This window comes from Bos javanicus, chromosome 1 (genome assembly GCF_032452875.1).
Source record: "Bos javanicus breed banteng chromosome 1, ARS-OSU_banteng_1.0, whole genome shotgun sequence".
NCBI classification, from domain to species: domain Eukaryota; kingdom Metazoa; phylum Chordata; class Mammalia; order Artiodactyla; family Bovidae; genus Bos; species Bos javanicus.
Genome location: NC_083868.1, coordinates 111,589,760 through 111,617,670, shown reverse-complemented (window position 1 = coordinate 111,617,670; position 27,911 = coordinate 111,589,760). Strand labels below are relative to the sequence as shown.

Sequence of the window (27,911 nt, the reverse complement as noted above, 5' to 3'; positions counted from 1 at the left end):
TTTAGATGAAGCCACAGACTCTGAAGTCTATCCTGGAAAAGATTTTCCAGGGAATCCATCTTTTCTTTAAGTTCTTTCATTTCAGCATCATTTTGAAGTCTGAGGGTGGAACGTATGGCCCATGAACATTTTAGAAAACTAAGACTAGTTATATATTTGACAGACAGATGTCAGTCAGGGGCCAAGGGCATGCCATCCACTAGCTTGCTTGTTGAGGGTCTAGTCAGCTATGGGGTACTGTGGCGTGGGCCTGCAGTTTCACAGGTGAAGTGGTAATGGGGACTCTCTTGAGGGGTTCCTCAGGGTCAGGTAGAGATTACACTTAACCAACAGATGAGTACTGGAAATCCTTTAGGAGATGACTTCTGTGTGGATGGGTTTGTGGGACCTAGGTGAGTGATAGTGATGATGATATTAGGGGAGTAAATGTGTGTGTGTGTGCACATGTGTGTGTGTGCACATGTGTGTGTGTGTGCACATGTATGTGTGCACATGTGTGTGTGCACATGTGTGTGTGTAGAAGGTATTGTAGTGGGATGTGCATGTGTGGAGGAGTTGTAAAAAGGGGGAGTTTCTTACAGTAGTATTTCTATTTATAAATGAAATATAAGAATATTGTAGAACATGTGGGAAAATATAGAAAAATATAAAGAAAATTAAAATCAGCTGCAATCTACCATCAAAAACTAATTGAAAGTACTGGATGAGTGTCAATCTGGGCCAGAAATGAACATGGAAATATAAAAATCCTTGAATCATTAAAATAATAGGAAAAGGGATTTTTTTCCTACTTTTTTCTTTTTCTCTTAGTTTGCAGTGGTTTCTTCTAGTGCTTTTAATGGAGATATGTGTATGAAAGAGCAGTAATATATTGGTAAATTTTAGAAATATAGAGTACGACTGTATACAGTACTTTGTTATCTGTTACCTTCATGGTAAGCATATTGAGATTTTCTGTTGTGAGTAAATATATTTCTAAAATATGACTTGAATCACTCCTTTGTTTTCCATCATATGAATTGATTGTAATTTATTTTAGAAACTCTTTATTGTATACATTTGATTTGTTCTTTTTTTTTTTTTACTGTCATAAATAAACTGTATTCAGTATTCTTTTTTGTTGTTGTTGTACCATACAGCTCGTGGTATCTTAGTTCCCGACTAGGGATTGAACTTCCCTTCAGTGGAAGCAGATTCCTAACCACTGGACCACCAGGGAAGTCCTTGTTCTTGATATTCTTATATATCATATTTATGTGCATCTCTATTGCTTCCTTGGAGAAGGCAATGGCACCCCACTCCAGTACTCTTACCTGGAAAGTCCCATGGACAGAGGAGCCTGGTAGGGTGCAGTCCATGGGGATGCGAAGAGTCAGACATGACTGAGCGACTTCGCTTTCACTTTTCACTTTCATTCACTAGAGAAGGAAATAGCAACCCACTCCAGTGTTCTTGCCTGGAGAATGCCAGGGATGGGGCAGCCTGGTGGGCTGCCGTCTATGGGGTCGCACAGAGTCGGACACGACTGAAGCGACTTAGCAGCAGCAGTAGCATTGCATCCTTGGAATAAATACTTTAAAGTAAAATCACATGATCAAAGGGTATAGTCATTTTTCATGCTCCTGATACATATTACTGGACTGAATCCTGAAAATACTCTTTATACTCCCAGGGGAGATATTTGAGAAGGGACAAAGAAGCAGACTGGAGATCTATGGTGAACTGACCTAGAGAAAGAAATTGGAAGATGTCTCTGAGAGGGGCCAAGCAAGAAGTCACGAGAGAGGATTCTCAGGCAAGAACCCAGAAATTCTCAGGGATTTGTCCCTGAACCAGTGACAAAGTCAGCAAAGTAAGCTGAGGGCAACACTTCACCTTGAAGAGAAGATTAAAAAAAATGATGTACGTGAAAAATATTCCTTGAACTCTTAATAGGCTTTACAGAATTTATCTAGGGTAACTTATTATCATCCTAGTGACTCATAAGGCACTTGAGGCATAGAAGTGAAGTGACTTTCCCACCATCACACTAACACAAGTGAGAGAACACAGATTCAAAGTAATGTCTTCTAGTCCAATGCTTCCATGGTTTTCCATTCATTTTTTTCTATACCCCTAAGGATAGAGTGTGGCCTGATGGCTCCTGTTTTGTTTTTTTACTTCATAATGAAGCAGAATGCCTTTTTTTACTTTGGGGGCAAGGGCAGCTCCCAGAAACCTGGCTGAAGTGAGAATAAATGAGGCTGAGAAACAAGAAAGGGACAATTTCTACAAAATGATTCTATTTGAATCTCAAAAGCCACTATTATGCCATCATATATTATTGCTAAGCATAAAAGAGATTTTTACAAGGCTCCTTTCAAGAGGATTACTCAGCTCCTAGTGCAGGTACACAAATTTCAGGTGAGTGTGAGGCTCTGTGAATGATTGAGGCATGACAATTAAGTAGCAAGCAGTGGCAAACTGAGTCCACTGGGGAGGGGCCCACACACACTCACTGGAACACTCTAGCAAGGCACCTCCTTAAAACTTTTAACAGTGGCCATTTCTCCCAAACTTATTGTATTAAAAATGGCTAGTGGGAAGAAATGTCTGGTTCTAGGATTGCTTCGGAGAAGGCAATGGCACCCCACTCCAGTACTGTTGCCTGGAAAATCCCATAGACGGAGGAGCCTGGTAGGCCGCAGTCCATGGGGTCACTAAGAGTCGTACACAACTGAGCGACTTCACTTTCACTTTTCACTTTCATGCATTGGAGAAGGAAATGGCAACCCACTCCAGTGTTCTTGCCTGGAGAATCCCAGGGACGGGGGACCCTGGTGGGCTGCCGTCTATGGGGTCCAACAGAGTCGGACACGACTGAAGTGACTTAGCAGTAGCAGGATTGCTTGCTTTTTTATGGGCTAAATTGGGCATCAAAGGCAAAGAAGAGGAAGAACAGACCTGTCGGCTGCTGGGCAAGTTTGATTTGAATGGATATGTAGATGCCAAGAGAGAAGGCAATGGCAACTCACTCCAGTGTTCTTGCCTGGAGAATCCCAGGGACGGGGGAGCCTGGTGGGCTGCCGTCTATGGGGTCGCACAGAGTCGGACACGACTGAAACGACTTAGCTGCAGCAGCAGCAGCAGTAGATGCCAAAACCATGCACTTGTTATCGGAGGACTGTTTCCTATTTGTTCCAGGACCATCCCAGCAAATAAGTCTATTTTGGAGCCAGTATCAGCAAAATGTGAAAGGTAAGCCATTGTTTTTGTATTCTTTTTACATCAGATGTAGGAAGTAGGGTGAAGCAGTGGTGGGAGTGTGAGAGTCTGGAACTGGAGCTATGATGCCAGCCCTGACTTTTGACACTATTTATTTGACTCAAGATAGGTACTTACTGTTTCTCTGCCTCCATTTCTCCAAGGTAGACTTACCATGATTGCTTAGAAACAAGAAAGAAAATAGACAGATTTTGCATGATATAGAACACTGCTCCTGAGAGGATGGTCTGTGGAGCATCAGCATCACCTAAGAGCTTGTTAGAAATGTAGCATCCCAAGCTGCATCCCACATCTGCTGAATCAGATTCCACATTTTGACAAGACCTCCTGATGATTCATGCACACATTGAGTCTGAGAAGCACTGGTGTAGAATTGTGCAGTGTTGCAGCTTTACTTTGAATTGTTACTAGACTAAAGGCTCCTGAAGTGAGAATACACAGTGCCAGAATGCTGATTTATTTATGAGCTAGTGTTCATAGCAAGAGTCCTCCAGCTGGAAGGCTGCTGGCCTATTCCCCTCATCCCAGAATTGTCATGTCAACAAATGGGATCCATGACTGATGATCTGAATTTGCTAAGAACCCACTGTAAGAAAGGCAAACATGGGTTATATTTCTGGGTGTGAAACACAGATAGTTTTGATGTGAAAAGAATGCCAGAGATGAAAGGAAATGAACTATTCACACTGTTTTACTGCCATAACAAAGCAGCTCTTTCTTTTTCATTTCCTTGTATTCTTTCTCAACACTTTATATAAATGCAACCATAATTTTTGCATAGTTGTGCTCATAGTATGGACACGGTTTTATTTGGGAGCATTTTACCTCATATCTTAATCACTTCCATGATGCTGCATGGTAATTATAAATGCATTTTGTAAAAAGGTCGGCAACTTCTTTTTTAAAAAATATTGATTTATTTGTTTGGCTGTGCTAGATCCTAGTTGGGGCATGTGGGACGTAGTCCCCTGACCAGGGATTGAACTCTGGCCCCTGCATTGGGAGCACGGCATCTTAGCCACTGGACCACCAGGGAAGTCCCTTGGCAACTTCTTATACAATTCAATATTGACTGATCATAACTCCTTCCCTTTGGTCACAGTTCATGCTACGTGTTTAAAATATCACTAGAGGGATAGATAAACTGTTTGTTGTTGGCAAAAGGAAAGGATTGTAATCAGTCCCTAATTAACTCTTTCCTGGGTCTTCTAATTCTTTTCCATTCTTACAGTGAAGCAAATGTTTAAGTGGGAAAGAAGTGCTCCTGCTCATGGCTACATTGTTTATAGTCAGTTCATTATTTTTCAAAGAGTTTTTCACTGATTCAATCTTTACCAGCATAAACTGAAAACCAGAGTTTGTCGTAGTAGAGGACATGTTATTTCATCAGTGGAGTCACTTAACTTGCTCTTCACCCTTCTTTGGAGCTTCTGAAGATTATTTTCCTAGCAAGATAAAATAGAAAAGCCAATACACATATTTTTAGTAAAAATCTACTCCCTCATTAAAAAATAATTTGAGATTTCCACTGTGATTGATACAGTGGTTAGAAGAAAGTATGTCCCATTTAAAAAATAATTCACTGTATCAAGGATATCTTGATTTCCCTCTCTAGTCCACCTGTTATTCAATTTTCAGAGTAGTCTGATTGCTGCTTTATATCCTCAGTTCAGGGATTTTAGTTGAAATCAGTGGGAGAGAGGTTGTGTGTGCTTATTCCATCTTGACTTTAACTCAAAGCCTAAGGATTCTTGAAACAGTTACTTCAGCATCTTCTGACTTTCAGTGTTGCTGCTAAGAAGTCTGATGACATTCTGATTCTTCATATTTAGTATGAACCTTGTTTCACGTGGTTTGGGTATCTAAAAAGTTAGTTCTTTGTCCTGAATTAGATCAGAAATATAAGGCTTCATTGTGGGGATTCTGCTTGTCTCTCAGCCTGTGGATTGAAACCCAAATTGCTCATCTTTATGCCATAACATACCTATATATTGGATATTATAAAAATATTATTGATATTATAAAATATTCTATTTACATTCCATATTTACATTTTTAGATATACTTTCTTAAAAATTAGAGCTATGTAATTTTCACTGATAATCAGTAACAGTTTCTATATATCTGTACCCAATTCCAGTATTCTCCAAGCCTCTTAATATTCCTCCATGAGATGCAACTTACCCTCCCAATGAGAAAGCCCTCATGGGAGGCCTGAATAGGTGGTATTCAGGAGCCAGACTGGGCCTAATCAGATAATAATTTCATTTTGGCATCATTAATGTTTACCTATAGCTGATCTAGATATGCTAGTTGGAGTTTGGAGAATTACTCTGAAACCCACAATTTTAACAGGATGCTAGTTTTGGTTGGCCATCAGTTAAACTGCACAGAAGAGGAAGGCTTTTCTGTTATTTTGGAAATGTTCAGAGAAGATAAAGACAATGAAATGGAAGGAAGAAACGAGTATTTTAATTCTTGTTTTGGTTCATCTAAACAAAGCTAGGATTTAGAGAAATTTTCTGGGGAACAAAAGGTATACATTGTATAATGATACTGTGAGTAACATAATGGAAATCACCGATGAAAGAAAAATTATCCCAAATCCCACCCTTTCATTAATTACCCTGCACTCATTTAAATTTTTTCCTATTGATAGTTATCTAAACATTCACATAATTTATGTATAGTTTTAATTATAGTATAGAAACAACTTGCACACAGATTGTTTTACCTAATGTTACATGCATGCTGCAGTGTCATTTCTCTAATTATAGATTTTAATGATGGAAAATGTTCCCTTCAAGTCAATGTACCGTAATTTATTATCGCTGGGCACGTTAATTCTTTCCAATTTTTAAATATCATAAATAATTCTAAAATTAACAATTTGGAACATATCTAGTTTTTTCCTTTGGGAAGAACAATCTCTTTAGATAAATTCTCTGGGGTAGAATTTTTTATTCAAAGCAGGTGAACATTTTTCTAGCTCTTGAAATGTCTTACTCTCTCACCTTAAAAAAGATATTGCTATATTTATTTCAAAAATGTGTATGCCAATTTATACAGCCATCTGTGTAAATTTAGAAGCCAGTTGTCTTAGGATGATAAAGCCCTACATGTTTAGTCTCCTGGTTCTCCAGTCTCCTCTTCCTATGCCATACCTATTCCTACCCTGTCTGCCAAGTGTCCTGATCTTCCCATTCCTAAAATGTCATGTCCTCTTGTTACCATGCCTTCACACTTACTGTTCCCTCTGCTTGCAGCGTCCATCCCCTGCTTTTATATCATCCTTCAAGCGTCAGCTTGGCTGTTAAGTCCTCCAGTTAGGTGCCCCCACCTCTTTACCTCCTGGTTCCTATGTCTGTCCCAGTTGGTATGTTTATCATTTTGTGCATTGATTGGCTATTTCCTGTTTCTTTGCCTAGACACTGAAGTGTCTATCTTTCTCACTGTTACATTTATAGTAACTAGCACCAATGGAACTCAGTAACTATGTATTGAATGAAAGGCAAAGCTAAACTAAACTAGAAAGTTCAGTTAAAGAGATATGGAGGAAAAAATCTAATTTGCCAACAGGACTATTTGCTATTAATTTAATTCAAAAATATTTATTGAGTAGAAAATATGGAGTTAGGTACTATAGCTACAGAGGACATTAAGAGAAACCATTCTGGTGGTCCTTGCTTTCAGATAGGTTAAAGTTTGGTTAAAACTTAGAAAAAAGAAAGAGTTGGAAATAGAATAGTTATTTTTAATGGAGACGTTGGTGTGATAGATTACCAGAGAGATAATTTTCCTTTTTATGGCTAGGGAATGGAAAGGAGGAGGCATTTAATTCATGGTTAAATGTGAGAATGATAGAAAACAGACATCCTCAGTTAAATAATCTAGACGTCAACCATCAAATCATGACAGGAAAAGTGATCTATTGGAGTCGTATATAGTATATATAAATTTTATGTATTGCTTATATGTAGGTCTATCATACGGAGAAAGCAATGGCACCCCACTCCAGTACTCTTGCCTGGAGAATCCCATGGATAGAGGAGCCTGGTAGGCTGCAGTTCATGGGGTCTCTGAGAGTTGGACATGACTGAAGTGATGCAGCAGCAGCAGCAGCAGATCTATCATAAATATTTTCATGTATTTACAAAAATTTTGTTATTATAATTAATATCCAGAAGAAAACCAGAGAAACTTATAGGGAGATAAGGAGGAGGGAAGTAGACTCATATGGTAGCAGGGTCTTCCAATAAATGGGGGAAAATGTATTGAGGAATTACTGAGTGTTCTGTGTGGTGGTGGGAATTGAGAATAGAAGAATATTTTTGTGAAAAGAGATAACCACGTGTCCAAAAAGATGCTTCCCAGCTCAAGCCAATCAATGATGAATATGATTCATACTTGAACCCTTTACATTTGGAATATCTTTTCATGAAATATTACCATGCTCAGACAAGGCAGGTGCCCATTGATGTTTTGGCAAAAAGCTCCAACACCAATCCCAGCTAAAAGCTGCTTTCCCCTCCACAGATCTACTCATTGACTGAGCCTAACAAAAGACGTTTCCTTTTCAGGATCAACTTCCAGGGATTCTGCTGGATGAAAATCATGATCCACACCATCAAGGAGATTAACGAAAGGAAAGATATTTTGCCCAACATCACTTTGGGCTATCAGATCTTTGATACCTGCTACACTATCTCCAAATCCATGGAAGCAGCATTGGTATTCCTTACAGGGCAGGAAGAAAACAAACCCAATTTTAGAAACAGCACTGGGGCAATGCTGGCAGGAATTCATGGAGCAGGTGGATCATCCTTGTCGGTTGCTGCTTCAAGAGTTCTAGGGTTGTATTACTTACCTCAGGTATTTCAGAATATTGTGCTGGGTACAAATTTATAAAGAAACAAGCTATGTGAAACTGCAGCAAAGAGTAAGTAAGGTGATCAGGTGAGGCTGGGATAAGTTGCAGACAAAGAGGCTGTGGTGATGCTGATATTCAGTCTGCCCTCAGCAACTATGACTGGTGACTCCAGACTCTTCTACATCCCTTAGGATCCTGCCTTAGTTTTGAGCTTAAGATTGTGACCCAGTGAGTTTTCTGTTGACATCTCACTAAGCAGTACTCTCTGAAGCACTAGGTGAAGTAGAGTAGCTGATGGAGAAGTACTTGGTTGACTGATAGATGGTATAAGAAACTCATTTTGGTTCTGGCCTGTTTTAATACTTATCAATCATATTAATACTTATTAATCATGACATTTTTTGTTCAAACACTAACACACTGAAAAGCACTTGGGAATTTCACAAAAGAGAGTGTTGGTATTCTAAGTTATAGATTATTTTTAATTCAGGGGCCAGTGACATATTTCAGCCTAAGAATAGATGCTATTAATATTAGGAAGAATGGATAATTAAGAAAATATAAGTAAAGCTCTGTGTTTATTTCCAGGGATGGTTCACCAAAGTGTCAAGTCAAGACTTAGTAATGTGAAGGCTGATTAGGCTTATTTGTGTTACTGAAGTAATGGGAGAAGTTAAAATAATTTTTAAAAGTAGCATTTACATAGTGTGTCTAATAAAGCTGCATATATAGATGTGGGAGGAACAGGATGAGAGTGAGAAACAGAACTAAGAAGAGAGGTCAGGTGACAGAGGTGACTTCTTCAATGTGGGCTTCATGCAGCTCAGACAGACTGTGCCGCTGTGAGCGCTGCCTCCCACAAGTCCCGACTGTGGTCCATGCCCCTTCTAGGAACCTCTAGAGAGAGCTTCTCCTTTAAATCTTGTAGTAAATCTGCAAAGAAGGTAAAAGAAGTCTTGTACACAATAAGCACTTTCACATGTATTGTCTCATTTAATGTACTGAGTAACCTTAGGATATAGATGTCATAACCCTGATTTCACTCATGGGGAAACTTAGGTTCAGAAGGTTTTAGTAACTTGATTATGTAGCTGGAATTTGAAATCAGGTGTCTCTGCTTCCAAAATGAGATTCTTCCCTACATATGGCTTCCATGATATCGGTGTTTGTGAGGTTGCAAAGAAGAGTGTAAACTGTAGCCAAAATGGAATAAGGCTCAGTCAGTTCAGACAGTCAAGTCCAACTCTTTGCAACCCCATGGACTGCAGCATGCCTGGTGTCCCTGTCATTCACCAACTCCCGGAGTTTGCTCAAACTCATGTCCATTGAGTCGGTGATACCATCCAGCCATCTCATCTGCTGTTATCCCCTTCTCCTCCCACCTTCATCTTTCCCAGCATCGGGGTCTTTTCAAATGAGTCAGCTCTTCACATCAGGTGGCCAAAGTATTGGACTTTCAGCTTCAGCATCAGTCCTTCCAATGAATATTCAGGACTGATTTCCTTTAGGATGGACTGGTTGGATCTCCTTACAGTCCAAGGGACTCTCAAGAGTCTTCTTCAACACCACAGTTCAAAAGCATCAATTCTTTAGCACTCAGCTTTCTTTATAGTCCAACTCTCACATCCATACATGACTACTGGAAAAACTAAGATGGACCTTTGTTGGCAAAGTAATGTCTCTGCTTTTTAATATGCTGTCTAGTTGGTCATAGACCAACATATTTTTCTTCCAAGGAGCAAGCATCTTTTAATATCATGGCTGCAGTCACCATCTGCAGTGATTTCGGAGCCCCTGAAAATAAAGTCAGCCACTATTTCCACTGTTTCCCCATCTGTTTGCCATGAAGTGATCTTATTTTTCTGACTGTTGAGCTTTAAGCCAACTTTATCACTCTCCTCTTTCACTTTCATCAAGAGGCTCTTTAGTTCTTCACTTTCTGCCATAAGTGTGGTGTCTTCTGCATATCTGAAGTTATTGATATTTCCCCCAGCAATCTTGATTCTAGTTTATGCTTCATCCAGTCCAGTATTTCTCATGATGTACTCTGCATATAAGTTAAATAAGCAGGGTGACAATATACAACCTTGATGTACTCCTTTCCCAATTTGGAACCAGTCTGTTGTTCCATGTCCAGTTCTTACTGTTGCTTCTTGACCTGCATACAGATTTCTCAGGAGGCAGGTCAGGTGGTCTGGTATTCCCATCTCTTTCAGAATTTCCCACAGTTTCTTGTGATCCACACAGTCAAAGGCTTTGGCATTGTCAATAAGGCAGAGGTAGATGTTTCTCTGGAACTCTCTTGCTTTTTCGATGATCCAACGGATGTTGGCAATTTGATCTCTGGTTCTTCTGCCTTTTCTGAATTCAGCTTGAACATCTGGAAGATCAAGTTTCACATAATGTTTAAGCCTGGCCTGGAGAATTTTTGAGCATTACTTTACTAGTGTGTGCTGCTGCTGCTAAGTCGCTTCAGTCGTGTCCGACTCTGTGCGACCCCATAGACGGCAGCCCACCAGGCTCCCCGTCCCTGGGATTATCCAGGCAAGAACACTGGAGTGGGTTGCCATTTCCTTCTCCAATGCATGAAAGTGAAAAGTGAAAGTGAAGTCACTCAGTCATGTCCAACTTTTGCGACCCCATGGACTGCAGCCTACCAGGCTCCTCTATCCATGGGATTTTCCAGGCAAGAGTACTAGAGTGGGTTGCCATTGCCTTCTCTGTTACTAGTGTGTGAGATGAGTGCAATTGTGCAGTAGTTTGAACATTCTTTGGCATTGTCTTTCTTTGGGATTGGAATGAGACCTGACCTTTTCCAGTCCTGTGGCCACTGCTGAGTTTTCCAAATTTGCTGGCATATTGAGTGCAGCACTTTCACAGCATCATCTTTTAGGATTTGAAATAGCTCAACTGGAATTCTGTCACTTCCACTAGCTTTGTTCGTGTGTGATGCTTCCTAAGGCCCACCTGACTTCACATTCCAGGATGTCTGGCTCTAGGTGAGCGATCACACCATCGTGGTTATCTGGGTCATGAAGATCTTTTTTGCATAGTTCTGTGTATTCTTGCCACCTCTTCTTAATATCTTCTGCTTCTGTTAGGTCCATACCATTTCTGTCCTTTATCAAGCCCATCTTTGCATGAAATGTTCCCTTGGTATCTTTAATTTTCTTGAAGAGATCTCTAGTCTTTCCCATTCTATTATTTTCCTCCATTTCTTTGCATTGATCACTGAGGAAGGCTTACTTATCTCTCCTTGCTGTTCTGTGGAACTCTGCATTCAAATGAGTATATCTTTCATTTTCTCCTTTGCCTTTTGCTTCTCTTCTTTTCATTGCTATTTGTAAGGCCTCCTCAGACAACCATTTTGCCTTTTTGCAATTTTTTTTCTTGGGAGAGATATTGATCCCTGACTCCTGGATAATGTCACGAACCTCTGTCCATAGTTCTTCAGACACTCTATCAGATCTCATCCCTTGAATCTATTTGTCACTTCCTTTGTATAATCATAGGGGATTTGATTTAGGTCATACCTGAATGGTCTAGTGGTTTTCCCTAAGATTAGGACAAAGCATAAACAGAAAAATAGGAATAATTTGTCACTTATGAAAAAAGTGGTCATCATGGAGCTATGTAATTTTAGGAGGTCTTATTGGAGGTGATGCAATAACATGGGATGGCAATGGGATGGGATGGGGAGAATGTGACATATTTTCTTAACTTCATAGTTGCTGAGGTTGAGGGGAAGGTACGTATGTATGAAATGTATATAAGAGTGTCAGAAATTCATGGCACTGGCTACTCTACTTTCATTCTTAAATTCTCACTGATGGAAAAGTCACACAAGGACCCCTGGCAAAAAATAGAAAGATACCTCATTTATCTAGGCAAGTGGCTATAAAATGAGGGCTTCTAGTAAGTTTGTTGGACAATAAGACTTAAACTTGAGGTTGAAGTGAAGCTTCCTACCATCTTTCTCAATCTAAGTCTTGGGACTTACACACCCAGAAATTTTGGCAGAGAGAAAGAAGGAAAGAGAAGAAGAGAAAAAGAGGGAAACCAGTGATTATGGAGAGAGAGAGAGAGAGAGAGAGAGAACAAAGGGAGGGAGAGGGGTGGAGGGAAGGAGGGAGGGAGAGGGAAATGCACCTGCCAGACAGACTGTGAGCCTGCTCATTCCATCATCTGTACGGATTAGGAGTTAGATCAGAGACAGAGCCTGGATGACTTGAATCACACACCTAGTCTCAAGAAAACAGATGAAAGGGCTCAAGACCTTCCTTTCAGTGGTGTGACCCTGAGTAGGAAAAGTGGCCCATTGGATGTCATCACCTTAATAATTAGTTCCCCGACTTTCTTGGGGTGAGGTGGGAAAAGGGGCCCAAAGTGCTCCCTCTAACAGTCCCCACCCTGCTTGGAACAGGGAGAGGAGCAGAAGTCCTTTTATCTCTGGAAGGGTGTGAGAATAGAGAGAGAACTGTTAAGTTCCCTCCTTCTCCAATACAAATACTAAGAGATGGTGTAATTTGAGGTTCGTCTATTACTTTCTAATAACTGTATGAATACTTTCAATCCTAGGTGGGCTATGCCTCTACCAGCTCACTTCTTCGTGACAAATACCAGTTTCCATCTTTTCTTCACACAGTGGCCAATGATAAGATCCAGTCGGAGGCCATGGTACAACTTATCCAACATTTTGGTTGGGTCTGGATAGGCACCATAGCAGCTGATGATGATTATGAAAAATATGGAATAAAAATTTTTAAGGAACAAATGGAGAGTGTCAGCCTCTGTGTTGCATTTTCTGAAACCATTCCCAAAGTCCATTCTTCCTTGTTTGTTTTAATGAACAGAATAGTTTTCATAAATACTGGTCATAAAATGTTTTTAAATTTACATTTGTCTAATTTCTCTTCCCTGGTGGCTCAGATGGTAAAGCATCTGCCTGCAATGCGGGAGACCTGGGTTCGATTCCTGAGTCGGGAAGATCCCCTGGAGAAGGAAATGGCAATCCACTCCAGCACTCTTGCCTGGAAAATCGTGTGGATGGAGGAGCCTGATAGGCTACAGTCCATGGGGTCGCAAAGAGTTGGACAGGATTGAGCGACTTCACTTTCACTCTCACTTTTCCTCATGATTACATTTAGGTTATGCATTTTTGGCAAGACTACTGCAAAAGTGATACATATCCTTTTTTATCTCTTATAGGATGCCACTGTGTCTCATTAATGACACATTAATATCATTATATATTCTGTTGCTCAAAATTTCCCAGGTTTGACAATTGGGAGTCACTTTGAGTTGGCTCCTATTTCTTTTGAGCAAGTCACTGTAATTTCCGATTAATTTACTTTCTGGAACACTAAGATATTGCAGATTCATCTTGTATTTCTCTATCCAGTCTTGTAGTAGCCATTTCTCCTGAGTCCTATTTACATTTAGAATGGAATTAGAACCAAGATCTGAGTAAGAACTAAGTTGTTCATAGAACTGGGGAAATTGTGGTAAATTCAAAATGAGAAATTAACTTATGCTAAAGATTAAGTTATAGAAATTAAGTTATGCTATATGTTATGCTATTTTTCATCTTAAAATAAATTATCTGAGCGCTTCTTTTTTAAAATAAAATGGATCCTTTTATACGGTAAACAACAACTCTTCATTATTTGATGATTTCAATATTACAATTTAAATTTTCTCAAAAAGCAACAAATATGTGTTAGGATTGCAGAGAAAAAAGCTTTTAGGAAGGGTCAAAGGACCACATAGTGTCAGGGTTAATGTTGATGGTTTAGTCCATGAACACATTCCCAGAATAATATAAGTTAAATCTGAAAAGCAAGACCTCACATTAGAGAAAGTTAATGGACACATTTAAGAAAGTTTTATAAATGCATCACAAAGTAAAAAATTGTGATTGTTTTAAAACCAAAATGATATCTTTTACTCTTGTAGTTTATTTGACATTTCTAAATTCTTTTGCATGCCTGATGGTAGGGAACTCTGTCCTGCCATCCAATGAGGCTAAACAGGTAGAATTATGGAAAGATTGTAAGGTGGCAGCCTTTGAAAATTTCCTTGCTTAACTCTTCTGAAGACTGGAAAAGAAAAATGAGTTTCTCCTCAATGGACCAGGCAAAAATATCACCCTGTTGCGAACGCTGATGTAGTTGTCATGTTGATTGAGAACAGCGTATAGTAAAAGAGGGAGAGATAAAAGGGCAAGTGTATGGTGACTATTATGATACTTCCCTTGGTATGGGCTTCTATGGTGACTCAGCTGATAAAGAATCCACCTGCAATGCAGGAGACCTGGGTTTGATCCCTGGGTTGGGAAGATCCCCTGGAGAAGGGAACGGCTACCCACTCCAGTATTCTGGCCTGGAGAATTCCATGGACTGTATAGTTCACTGGGTTGCAAATAGTCGGACATGACTGAGTGACTTTCACTATGCTCCCTTGGTATACTGACTTACTAAAACCTTTCAGCTGTATTACCTTAATCCCTATGACAGAGGTAGGACAGGAATGATTTCCCTTCTTTTATGGACTGGAAAACTAATGCTTAGTTAGGATATACAACTTATCCAAGCTTATGTCACTTGACAGAGCCAGAAAATGACTCCAAATCATCATAAACCATAATTCAGGCTCTTTCAGCTATATTGAGTGTCTTTCTGGTTTGTGGAGAGTAGGGATTGGACTAAGCCCTCTGGTTGGAAAACCTAAGTCCAGCATGTGGTGCTGACAAAAACCACGGGCACAGGATGTATCTCAGCTCAGACTGGTTACCTTCATACTACAGGACACATGCTCTTACCCCAGCTAAGGTTGCTGGCAGGAAGCAAGAGTACTAGAGGTATTATTTTGTTAGGGGCTCCTGTTCATGTCTATGAAATCATTCTGTAGGTGTACAGTCAGCTCCATCTACTTTTGTACTCTCCCCAGTGGCCTCTTTGGCACAGCCTTGTCTCATATATTATTCCCTTGGCTTAGAATCTCCTTGATCCCAATGTTTGTCAGGCAAATCGCTACTAATTTTTTAAAACCCAAATCAGAGGGCCACTTCCTGGGAAACCACCTTGAATTTTTCTAAGGCAATTAGTTAGCCACTTCCTCATCTATGCCCTGATATACAGGGAAGGGAATGGTGGTAGCAGGGCAGACTGGTACCTATTGGTGAAAAAATCTAAGAGGGAATAGTCTCTCTTCCCTAGGTATGTAGGTATTAGGAAATATGAGACATCACTTTACCTTGGTATAGATCAGTACTGGCCAATAGAAATTTAAAACCCACACAGGTAATTTAAAAATTTTTAGTAACCAAATTAAAAAACAAAAAGGAACAGATGAAATTAAACATAATATATCTTATTTAATCCAAATAATATTTTAACCTGTGGTCATGATCATGGTAACATAATATAAAAATAATTTCTTGAAATTCATAATGAGAGAAGTTACATTTCTTTGATCTAACTTTTTGCAGCCCAGTTTGTATTTTAGACTTATAGCCCATCCTGATTTGGCCAGCCTCTTTTCAGGTTTCAATTGTCACATGTGGCTAGAAGCTGTGGTATTAGACAGCAAAGGTATAGAGAAGGAAAAAATTCAGTCTCATGAATTAGATATGAGTTTTGAGATTATTTTCTTTATAAAGCTTGTTTTCTAAGCAATAAAAGTTTTACAAATTGTTTTTTTTTTCCCTCTGTTGTTCCTTTCCCTGTTTTTCTAGCTAATGTACTATATGAAGACACTTCAGTTTACAACCCATAATGGAATGAGAATAGAAATTGAGGATAATGGAGATGTGACTGGATACTATGATATTCTTAATTGGCAATTAGATAATAATGGAGAGGTCGCCTTTGTAAAAGCTGGAGAATATATATTCACAGACTCTAAATTTGAACTTGTGATGATTAAGAATGCAACAATATTTTGGAACACTGAATCATCAGAGGTTAGTTATTCTGATATTTTATTTTGTTTACATATAGAGAGAATTGCATTTCTGTGTTATTTCAGATGCTATGGAATATCAGAAACCTAGAATTGACTATTCTAATTTTTCCAAATATAAGGCATATCTTTTCTGTATAGATTCAGATATTTTGAAAAACTTTTTTGGATTATAGTTTTAAATATTAGTTCTATGATTTTGTTCTTTTTCCTCAAGTACTCCAAAATATTTGACTTCCTTTGTCTCTCTTGCTTTCATTCATTTTGTCTCTGATAATTTTTGTTTTTTTTCTTTACCTCATCCTTATTCTCTTTATTATTTTCCTGCCTTTATTCAGTGCTCCTTATTAACCTTTTACTCAAATATTTTTTGAACACCTTGTGACTTTCATCTTAATGTCTGAAATAGTTTAGGCTTTTCTTTAGTTTCTTTTCTGAGATAAGTGAACCTTTTTCATTTCTTCCATTTTCAAATCCATTTATGTTTTAAATTTTAAAATATCTGATTTGAGATATTTTTTACACATCTCCAAGTGCTTTTCTGAGAATATTTAATTGAAGTGCTAGGGTATTTATTTAAACTATTACAGTATTCTTCTGCTTAATGGTTGTATCTGTGTTTTAGAGGGGAATTTTAATTTGCTAGAATATTTTATTTTATTGAAGCATAGTTGATTTACAATGTTGTGTTAATTTTTACTGTACAATAAGGTGACTCAACTTTTCTTTTCCATTATTGTTTCTCACAGGATACTGAATATAGTTCCTGTGCTATAAAGTAGAACTCTTGTTTTTTATCCATTCTATATATAATAGTTTGCATCTGCTAATCCCAAACTCCCAATCTTTCCCTCCTTCCCTACCCTTGGCAGTCACAAATCTATTCTCTATATCTGTCTGTTTCATAGATATGTTCATCTTGTCATATTTGACATTCCACATGTAAGTGAGATCATATGGTATTTGTCTTTCTCTTTCTGCAATGAACATTGAGATGAATGTATCTTATTGAATTATGATTTTCTCCAGGTATATGCCCAGGACTGGGATTGCAGGATCATATGGTAGCTCCATTTTTAGCTTTCTTAAAGTTTTTATTGGAGTATAGTTGATTTACAATGTTCTGTTAGTTTCAGGCATATAACAAAGTGAATCAGTTATACGACTCTCTCTCTTTTAGATTCTTTTCCCATACAGGTCATTATAGAGTACTAAGTAGAGTTATTTGTGCTATACAGGAGGTCCTTATTAGTTGTCTATTTTATATATAGTAGTGTGTACATGTCTATCCCAATCTCCCAATTTATTCCACCCTCCCCTTTTCCCCACTGGTAATCATAAATTTGTTTTTTACATTGGTGACTCTACTTCTATTTTGTAAGTAAGTTCATTTGTACCTTTAAAAAAAAAATTCTATGTGCAAGCAATATAATATGATATTTATCTTTCTGTGTCTGACTTACTTCACTCAGTATGACAATCTCTAGGTCCATTCATATTGCTACAAATGACATTATTTTTTTCTTTTAATGACTGAATAATACTCCATTGTGAGTATCTACACATACACACCATATTTTCTTTAACCATTCCTCTGTTGATGGACATTTATGTTGCTTCTATGTCCTGGCTATTTTAAATAGTGCTTCAGTGAACACTGGGGTGCATGTTTCTCTTCAAATTATGGTTTTCTCTGGATATATACCCAGGAGTGGGATTGCTAGGTCATATGGTAGCTCTATTTTTTAGTTCTTTAGGAATCTCTCCACTGTTCTCCATTAGTGGCTGCAATTTACATTCCCACCAACAGTGTAGGAGGGTTCCCTTCTCTCCACATCCTCTTCTGCTATAATGTTTTGGTTTTCATTTTCTGCTTTCTTCCTAGAGTAAATGAATATGGAGTCACAATTACATTTTTGGTTGATTTTTTGGATAAGGATGATGGGTTTGGGTGGCTCACAAATCTCTATTTCAAGACTGTCTTCTTTTGTGGGTAGAGTAAAGAGCAGTTTATTTAAGGAATGACTTTTTTTGTGGAAAGGGGAAGGCTTAATGTGTATTTTGATTTTATGGTTCACTTTTGTTTCTACAGAGTTCTTAGTTTTCCTTTCTAACTTTTTACTCTTCCTGTCACATCGCAGAATATGTACTTCTCCCTCTGTATCCCTTCTGGTCCCACCACAGTGGTGAAACCATCCTTCTGAGTCCCACCTTCAAGACCTTGCCCTATAACCTGACATTTTATTTCTAGGAATGATTTTGTCTACTCTCTATTAACCTTAGTTTGTCTTCTCCCTCTTACTTTTTTCTGCACAGTTTTCCCAGAATTCCCTCATTTTCCATACATCTATGGATGAAGAGGGCGCTCTAGAGGTGTGCTTGCTAGAATTTAATTACTTTGAAATTCGTAGCATTTTTAGGCTCTTTATGAAGCTGAAGTTGTGGGTCCTGTGTGGTTTTATTTACATTAAAAAAAAAATCTGTATGGTCTTTTGCAGAGACTGTGGAGAGATTCATAATTTAGCAGTTACCATTACCCTAATGGTAGGCTGACAGAGGAGCCTGGCAGGCTCCAGTCGCAAAGGGTTGTACATGACTGAGTGACTAACACACCAACAATTATAAAATTTTTAATCCCTCCACCTCCTATAGCAACAGGAGGGCTTTGATATGCAGAACTACAGCTCTGAACATTTTAAAAAGAAGCTTTTAAAAGAGAGACTGGGTCCCCTGGTTATACAATGTAAAGATAATACCTGGAGAAGCCCTAGGGAAAGTTCACCAGAAAACTCATCACTTACCAAACAGCTGAACTTTTTACCCTGAGTGAAATATTAGTTGTAGGACTGTAGGTCTTTTGATATTCTGGTTTACTGTTTACCTGTAGTGTTAGAGTAAAACAATAGGGTGGCAGAAGGGCGCTGGCAATTTAATCTTCCATGTGAATCTGCCAGAGGAACCAGCAGGAGTGAGAGAGAGTTGTAAGTGGGTGTCAGGACAGCCAGCATTTTTTTATTTGTGGCTGCAAGACTATTTTGGGGGGAAGTTGTCTTTCTACATCTTGTTTCTTGTTCATGTATGTCCTCTCTTCTTGTATGGCCCTTTTGGCCTGAGATCTGAGGTCCCTAAATAGTTTTCTGAATCATACTGGGAAAGGATATAGAAATACGTGACAAGAAAATTAAGATTTCTGATCCCCTATGCTGTGCCAGATATCGAGGGCATCTTTTTATCTCTCTTTCTCTCTCTTCAGAGAAGGCAATGGCACCCCACTCCAGTACTCTTGCCTAGAAAATCCCATGGACAGAAGAGCCTGGTAGGCTGCAGTCCATGGGCTCGCTAAGAGTCGGACACGACTGAGCGACTTCCCTTTCACTTTTCACTTTCATGCATTGGAGAAGGAAATGGCAACCCACTCCAGTGTTCTTGCCTGGAGAATCGGTCCTTGGTTTTCCATGAGTATCAGTAAACATACACAGACTCATATATAGTCATACATACATACATACATACTACTCCCAACCTTACTTAGCCTGGCCTTAAGCAGCTCTTGAATATATGGTTAGTGTTAGTCACTCAGTCGTGTCTGACTCTGCCACCCCATGGACCATAGCCTGCCAGGTTCCTGTGTCCATGGAATTCTCCAGCAAGAATACTGGAGTGGGTAGCCATTCCCTTCTCCAGGGGATCTTCCCAATCCAGGGATCCAGCCTAAGTTTCCTGCATTGCAGTCAGACTCTTGTGTCTGAGCCACCAGTGAAGCCCTTGAATACATTATGGCAGGATAAAAGTAAAAACTTAGTGTTTGCCACTGTGGGGGCCATAGCTCTCTTCTGCATTTTATTTCTTTGAATTAGAGCTTCTCTGTCCAATACAGGTATTCCTAGCCACATGTGGCTTTTAAAATTAAGATTTAACTGCAATTAAATAAAATTAAAATTTTAGTTTCTTAGCACATTAACTACATTCCAAGTGCTCAACCTCCATGTGTGGCTACAAGTTACTATATTGGACAATACAATATATAACACTCCATCATTGCAGAAAGACAGAGTTGCTCTAGGTCTAGAGTATAAACCACCTTCTGTGGCCCAGAACTCTCTCCCTGGGGCCTGAGACTGTTCCCTTTTGTATTCCTGGTGCTAGTTGTAGAGCAGGTGCTCAATATAATGTTTTGCATGAAAAAAGAAATGTTGCTGCTTGTATATACAAAGTTCATAGAGTGTTTGTTCTACTAAAAACTGATGGAAAAGGAGTGAAATGTACTCGTAGATTTCTATTTTAACAGCATTTCATTAGAGCATAGTAATTTTATTTTTATTATCTTTATTAAAACTAGAGTTATATATATTAATACACTTTATTTATTTCTTCTCCCTGGCTGCACGATGCAGCTTGTGGGATTGTACTTCCCTGACCAGGGACTGAACCTGCACCATCTGCAGTGAAAGCACAAAGTCCTAAGCACTAGGCCGTTAGGAAATTCCCAAGGTTATACTTGTATAATGAAATTGGTTCAAATGTAATTCAATACAAATTCACTAAACATCTACTATGTGTCTGCCTCTGTGTTAAGCACTGCAAAAGGACCAAAAGACTACTGCCCTCACAACACTTACAATCAAATCATTAATTAACTGAACAGATATTTATTGAGCACAATATTATATGTGCTACACACTATTCTAGGAGCTGGGGATGTGCCAGTGTACAAAACAGAACAGATTCCTACTTAATGGTAAGACTAACATTTCAGTGGGAAGAAAGAAGCAACATATAAGATAAATAAGTAAGTGATATAGTATTTTAATGGGTGATAATGTTAAGGAGAGAAAAATAGTAGGGATTATGGTAAAGTGCTGGGGGGTGGTGTAATTTCACATAGTGTGATCAAGGAAGCCCTCACTGGAGTGACATTTGAACAAAGACTGAGAAGAAAGTGAATCAGTGCATTAAATCTACGGGAAAAGCATTCCATACAGAAGAGACAGTAACTTCTAAACCCTGAGTTAGGGGGTGTCTTTGGCATTTTAGGAGAATAAGAAAGGGTTCAGTGTGGCTGGAAAGAGAGAGAGTAGTGGAAGAGGAGGTGAGAGGGGTGAAACAGGAGGTGAGAGGGGTGGAAGAGGAGGTGAGAGGGGTGAAAGAGGAGGTGAGGGGGTGGAAGAGGAGGTGAGAGAGGGGTGGAAGAGGAGGTGAGAGAGGGGTGGAAGAGGAGGTGAGAGGGGTGGAAGAGGAGGTGAGAGGGGTGGAAGAGGAGGTGAGAGGGGTGGAAGAGGAAGTGAGGGGGTGGAAGAGGAGGTGAGGGGGTGGAAGAGGAGGTGAGAGGGGTGGAAGAGGAGGTGAGAGGGGTGGAAGAGGAGGTGAGGGGGTGGAAGAGGAGGTGAGAGGGGTGGAAGAGGAGGTGAGAGGGGTGGAAGAGTGTCAGGTCACATAGAGCCTTGGGGGCTGTTGAAGGACTTTGGCTTTTACTCTAAGTGAAATGGTGAGCCATGGAAAGTTTTGACAGAGGAGAGTTATGATCCCACTTAGAATTTAAAGAATTATTCTATCTGCCATGTTTCAATTAGACCAGAGTGGACAAGAGCAGGATCCACTGGATTTGCTGATGAAATGACCTTGAAAGTCCCCTGCATCAACAATTAGTAGATGGTGTAGGCATGATTTAACTCATGATAATAAACTGAGTTTGGAAGTTGGTGAGCAGGTGGGCCTGAGTGAAGGTTCATGTGGGCAAGTAGTAGAAAATATGGTTGGAGATGATGGTTGAGACTGGTGGTGTCAATGACAGAAATGGGGAATTGGGGAGGAGGAATTGGGTAAATGGGGATAGTTTTGGACATGTTGAGTTTAAGTTGAGGATGGAATTTCAGAGTAGGGACATGATGGAAGTTTAAGATGTGGAATTAGAGGTTTAGGTAGGAAAGGCTGGTGCTAAAGTCAAGATTTGGGAGTTCATGTGCAGAGATGCTGGTTGAACAGAAGAGAATGAATGAGCTGCTTTATACTGAAAGATAAGAAGAGTAAGAACAAAAGCCAAAAGAATGCCAACAGTGATGAGGTAGGTAGAGGAAGTAGAACCAACAAAATAAATAAAGAGGACCCAATGGAAGCCAAAGGAGCCTGCATTTCAGGGAGGAGTTGATCAAGAGTGTCAGATATCTAAGAGAGAGAAAGGAGAATGTGTCAGACACGACAAGAAATATTTTAGTGAGGTGAGTGGGTTGGAAGTGAGATCATGAGGTTGAGAAGGGAAGCGATACTCAGAAAGAGAACAAAAAGGCATCAACTTATTGTGATGATTTTCAAAGAAAGGTATATATATAAAGAGCTCTTTTTGGTGACTCAGACTGTAAAGAGCCTGCCTGCAAGGTGGGAGCCCCAGATTTGATTCCTGGGTTGGGAAGGTGCCCTGGATAAGGAAATGGCAACCCACTCCAGTGTTCTTGCCTGGAGAATTCCATGGATGGAGGAGCCTGGTGGGGTATGGTCCATGGGGTCACAAAGAGTCAGACACAACTGAGAGACTAATACTAACACTTCTTAGAATATTGGATCAGGAGAGAGGAAATAAAGTCATTCTGTGATCACGCACACATACACACACGCAGACAACTTATAAGAAGCCAATCTATTATGTTTAAAATACATATTTAAATAATCTTATATACTGTAACTGAGCTCAGAGATTTCTGATATTTTCCATTGTTATCTAACTCAGATTTATCTTGCAAAACTCAACATAGGAAAATTCTGATTTCCAAAATGAATCTTTTCACTTTCCAAAATGAATCTTTGCTTAATGGAAAAATACATCTTATCTCCTTTTTAAATGGGAAGCTCGTCATTTACATTAAGATATAAATTTACAAACATTGCATTTATAATGGACTTCAATGTACACAACCATGTACAACGTACTATGTTTATCACCAAGTTTTCTAAACTTTTTACGAGAAAATATCCCAGTGCTGTGCCTTGTCCATTTTCCCTTTTTGCTGTGGAATTTTCCTCATGGAGTAGATCTTTCATTTTTATTTTGTACTGACTGAATGATACGCAGGCTGTGTTGGGATGACCTTGCTGAGAAGTCTTTCTCAGGCACTCAGGATGATTCTTGGCGTCTCCCCTCAAGCAGAAAGAGGCTTGACAAACTGTCCTCTCCTCAGAATCCCATGGACATGAAGCCTGGTCTGAGTCTTCAAAGTTAGAAAGAGTTAGGTTTAGCTTTGCTAATTTCTAGAAGCAACCACTGGATTTTTCTAGAAGCCTAATTCTAGAATCAACTTCAGGACTATTAGCAAAATTCCTCTAGGCTTTCCAGATCATTATTCTCTTTGTTATTCTTTTTTAAAACATTTTATTTGTTTTTAAATTATTTGTTTATTCATTTTTGTCTATGGCTTTGTGAGACTTTCTCTAGTTGCAGCGCGCAGGGGCTACTCTGTTGCAGTGCATAGGCTTCTCATTGTGGCGGCTCCTCTTGTTGCAGAGCACAGGCCCTAGGCGTGCAGGCTTTGGTAGTTTCAGCTCACGGACTCTAGAGCTCAGGTTCAGTAGTTGTGCATGGGCTTAGTTGCTCCGTGGCATGTGGAATCCTCCCAGACCAGGGATCGAACCCTTGTTTCCTACACCGGCAAGTGGATTCTTATCCACTGTGTCACTAGGGAAGTCCTGTCTGTTTTTCTTGCCCAGTTATCCTAGGTTTTCCAAGAAATCACAAAATGTCCACAGAAATCCAGGTGGAAACTTTCATAGCTTGGCAAGCGGTAGAGACAAAGGGCTTTGTTAATGTGTGGTATTTGTCTTTGCTAGCTTCCCCATTCATTGTGTACTGATGTGTGTCAGTCTGGGACCCGGAACGGGATTCGTCACGGGGAACCAAGATGCTACTTTGACTGCATCCCATGTGCTGATGAATACATGTCACGGGAACCAGGTAGAGATGATCATTTTTCACTGACATTAAAATGCAAGTAGATTAAATATATTTTGGCAAAGAGGGCCTTGGGAGCCTTCTTTATAAAGAGATGTGAACAACTTATCACAAAAATTATGATCCATCAAACTATTCGATGTTCTGTGCAGTGTGAAGAAAAACACAACATTGGGTTTTAGTTCTAAAGCTGCTGCATTTGGAAGGAAGACCTGAATCCATGAATTTCAGAGAGGAAAGTTTTTAAAATGTGATGTTAAATATGAATGCATGGATTCATGCATTCATGAATCCTTATAATAATTTTATAATAATTTTAGTTCATTCATGAATACTTAAAATTATTCTAATTTTTGGAGTAGATTAAACATTAGTTATAGAAAAATAGTGAATAAGTAGTAATAAGTAAATTATAGTTCTATGTTTTACAGACTTTTAGACTTTTACATAGACTTTCTATGTTTTACAGACTTTTATTAGACTATTTCTCTAATTTAGAAATAAGAGATCTAGAAGTACATCCCTAAAGGCAATTGGCTTAAGACCATAATTACTCAAAGTTTGTAGGGCAGGTGAATTCTGTATCTATTGCTCTATGAATTGTTCACTACAACCTGCTGAATTTCTGTTCTTGGCCAGAATTTTAGTTGGGCTTGGTAGGCTTAGCCTTATGAAGCATGTTGCAGCAGGTTTATTTTTATTGCTACCTTCTGTTAAAAATAACACAAATTGTACTTATCTTTTGCCAAAAGTTCGTCAATAGCAATTTATTTAAAAGAGAATTTTAAAAATGGAAAATTTTCCCCAAATGGAAAAGAAAACACATTATCTGAACAACTCCGGGGATTCCATGTACCCCAGACTCTGAAGAGTTGCATCAAGAGAAATCCAGTCTAGCAGTCAGAAGTGATTGAGAGGAAATTCCAGTCTTTACCTGCATCTTTCAGAGAATGGTGAAGAGATACATTTCATAATCCACCACAGATTCATCTCAAATTTTTCTTATGTAGCAATATTCTCCTTTGGCTTCCCAGGGGCTCAGTGGTAAAGAACTCATCTGTCAGTGCAGGAGACATGGGTTCAATCCCCAGGTTGGGAAGATCCCCTGGAGAAGGAAATGGCAACCAATTTCAGTATTCTTGCCTGGGAAATCCCATGGACAGAGGAGGCTGGCAGCCTACAGTCCATGGGGTTACAAAAAGAGTTAGACACAACTAAAATGACTAAACAATATTCTTTAGAGCCTCTGCTCAGCTAAATGCCCCCCAAGTGTTTTCAACCTTAGTTAGTATTGTTGCTATTTTTATTTCCTTTCTTCTAGTTCTCAACCTTTCTCCAACTATTGTCTCAAATCTGCATCTGGAGGGTGAGGAGGGGAAGGCTGAGTGGGCAAAGACAAATTGTCTTCAGTAGGTGAGGAAGATGTTGAATAAAAGGCTGAAAACACTCGTGTTTTATAATAATCAACTGTATCCTTGTCACAAACCTTGTTTTACCTTAATAGCTTTAATGTTCTCACATATTTGTGGGTTGTTCTTAGGTTTGTGAGGGGATACACCACCCTTCTCAATTAGATAATTAGAGGAGAAAGAAAGAGGCATCTTACTTAAAAAGATTCATGCAGAAACAGCTGAAATCAAGGAGGGAGACTGAATTTCCAAAATTGAAAAGAATTCTCAATCTTTACTGTTAGCTGCACACTCTAAGACCATTTTATCACTGATTTTATTTTTAAAGATATATATATTCTCTATAAAAAATCTCATTGAGTCCTGTATGAGGCCTTTGGTTCTTCTGGGCAATTCACAGCCGATGGGGACAACTGGATTTCTCTGCAGTCAGTCCTCTGTTCTTTGTTCATTAGGTCAAAGGGAGTGTGATCAATGTGGTGAAGACTACTGGTCCAATCCACAAAAGAGTGAGTGTGTGCTGAAAGAAGTGGAATTCCTTGCTTATGATGAGGCCCTGGGATTCACGCTTGTCATTCTCTCCATCTTTGGGGCACTTCTGGTCTTGGCAGTCACAACTGTTTATGTGATACACAGACATACTCCGCTGGTGATGGCTAATGGCCGGGAGTTGAGCTTTCTTATTCAGGTTTCTCTTGTCATCACACTGCTGTCTTCCATGCTCTTCATCAGCAAGCCCTACAACTGGTCTTGCATGGCCTGTCAGATCACTCTGGTACTGGGGTTTTCTCTCTGCCTGTCTTGCATTCTTGGTAAGACTATTTCACTGTTTTCAGCCTACAGAATTTCCAAATCCAAAACTCAACTTATATCCATCCACCCTCTTTATTGGAAAATCATTGTGCTAACCTCTGTTCTAGTTGAAATTGGCGTGGTGGCTCAGACGGTAAAGTGTCTGTCTACAATGCGGGAGACCCGGGTTTGATCCCTGGGTTGGGAAGATCCCCTGGAGAAGGAAATGGCAATTCACTCCAGTACTATTGCCTGGAAAATCCCATGGACAGAGGAGCCTGGTAGGCTACAGTCCATGGGGTCGCAAAGAGTCGGACACGACTGAGCGACTCTTCTTCTTCTTTAGCCTATTTAGTATTGAACCCCCCAAGGGTGTACAAGAACATGGAATCTCAAAATATAAAGATTATTCTGGAATGTAATGAAGGTTCTATAGAACCTTTGTGCTCTATGTTTGGGATGGATGTCTTCTCGGCCTTACTGGGCTTTCTCACAACATTTGTGGCACACCAGTTGCCACAGGATAATTACTATGAAGGAAAAAGCATCACCTTTGGAATGCTGGTCGTTTTTATCATCTGGATTGTCCCTGCTTACTTGAGCACAAAAGGCAAGTTTAAAGTAGCTGTGGAAACATTTGCAATCTTGGCATCCAGCTATGGTTTATTTGGTTGTACATTTGCTCCCAAGTGCTTCATTATTTTGCTGAGGCCAAAGAAGAACATGAATGAAATTGTTGGTGGAAGAGTCCCTGCTCTCCATAAGAGCATCCAGCTGACTTCAGCCTCTTCTGTGAAAAGCAAAGTCAACAATACCTCGGTGTCAACTGTTCTGGACGACTAGAGTCACGCATGTGTCGCTCAGAGTGGCAATGGTGACCATTGCCGTGGTTGGTTCCATTGCCATGCTTGCCATTGACTGGTTCAACATTCCCTTTTCAGGTGGCTCCCCTAGCAGCCACCTAATGCTCTGGGTAACTCTGAGGATTTGGGTTCTGGTAGTGTAATCAAAGCAAGGCTTATGAAATCTCATACCATTTGACATAAATTAGAAAAACTGTTATTATGGAAATGTAATCACTTCATTAAAATATTTCATAATACTTTGGCATAAGGAGTATATGTAGAGAATATAATAGGCACAAGTAACCTAACATGGTAGAAGGAAATATTTGGGACTTGAATACGTTTTTTTCGTCATGGACTTCTGATCTAGAAATTTACATTAGACTAAATCACCATGTGGGGACCCAAAGAGACATCTTGTTCTACATCCTATTAATGCCTCTATGGCATAGATAGCTTTGCTCTGACTGAGGTAAGAACTACATATAGCTCATAAACTTGCCCTTGGAGCAGAGGATTTGGTAAGAGAATTTATGTTTCAAAGGATTCTGTGGCATACAGAGAATATAGAAGGAATTGAGATGTAAACAAAACTCAGCTCCTTCTTGAATTCGTAATTGGAATCGACAAATTTCTCCCAGAGGGAAGGCAACCTACTCTAGACTTTCCTGGATAATAAATAGTAAAGTATTAGAGTTTCAAAACACTCTTCTTAAAAAATAAAAATGAAGGGAATTAAGTGTCAGCAAAGCAATCAATAAGTTGATTATGTAATGAATACCTGGATGGCAGAAAAGCAAATGTTTACCTAGAGCAGGTATTAGAATGAAAGA

The 27,911-nt window shown here is 39.3% G+C and overlaps 1 protein-coding gene across 1 annotated transcript; it reads left to right on the top strand.

Annotated features, from left to right (window-relative positions):
- Nucleotides 1-1,144: 1,144 nt before the first annotated feature.
- On the top strand, nucleotides 1,145-27,335 carry LOC133248090 (vomeronasal type-2 receptor 1-like). Its single transcript, XM_061417828.1, has 7 exons — nucleotides 1,145-1,902; nucleotides 3,184-3,237; nucleotides 7,245-8,077; nucleotides 15,870-16,097; nucleotides 23,912-24,035; nucleotides 25,897-26,394; nucleotides 26,580-27,335. Exons 3-7 carry the CDS (start codon nucleotides 8,069-8,071, stop codon nucleotides 27,074-27,076), a joined length of 1,356 nt encoding a protein of 451 aa, XP_061273812.1. The 5' UTR covers nucleotides 1,145-1,902; nucleotides 3,184-3,237; nucleotides 7,245-8,068; the 3' UTR covers nucleotides 27,077-27,335.
- Nucleotides 27,336-27,911: the final 576 nt, after the last annotated feature.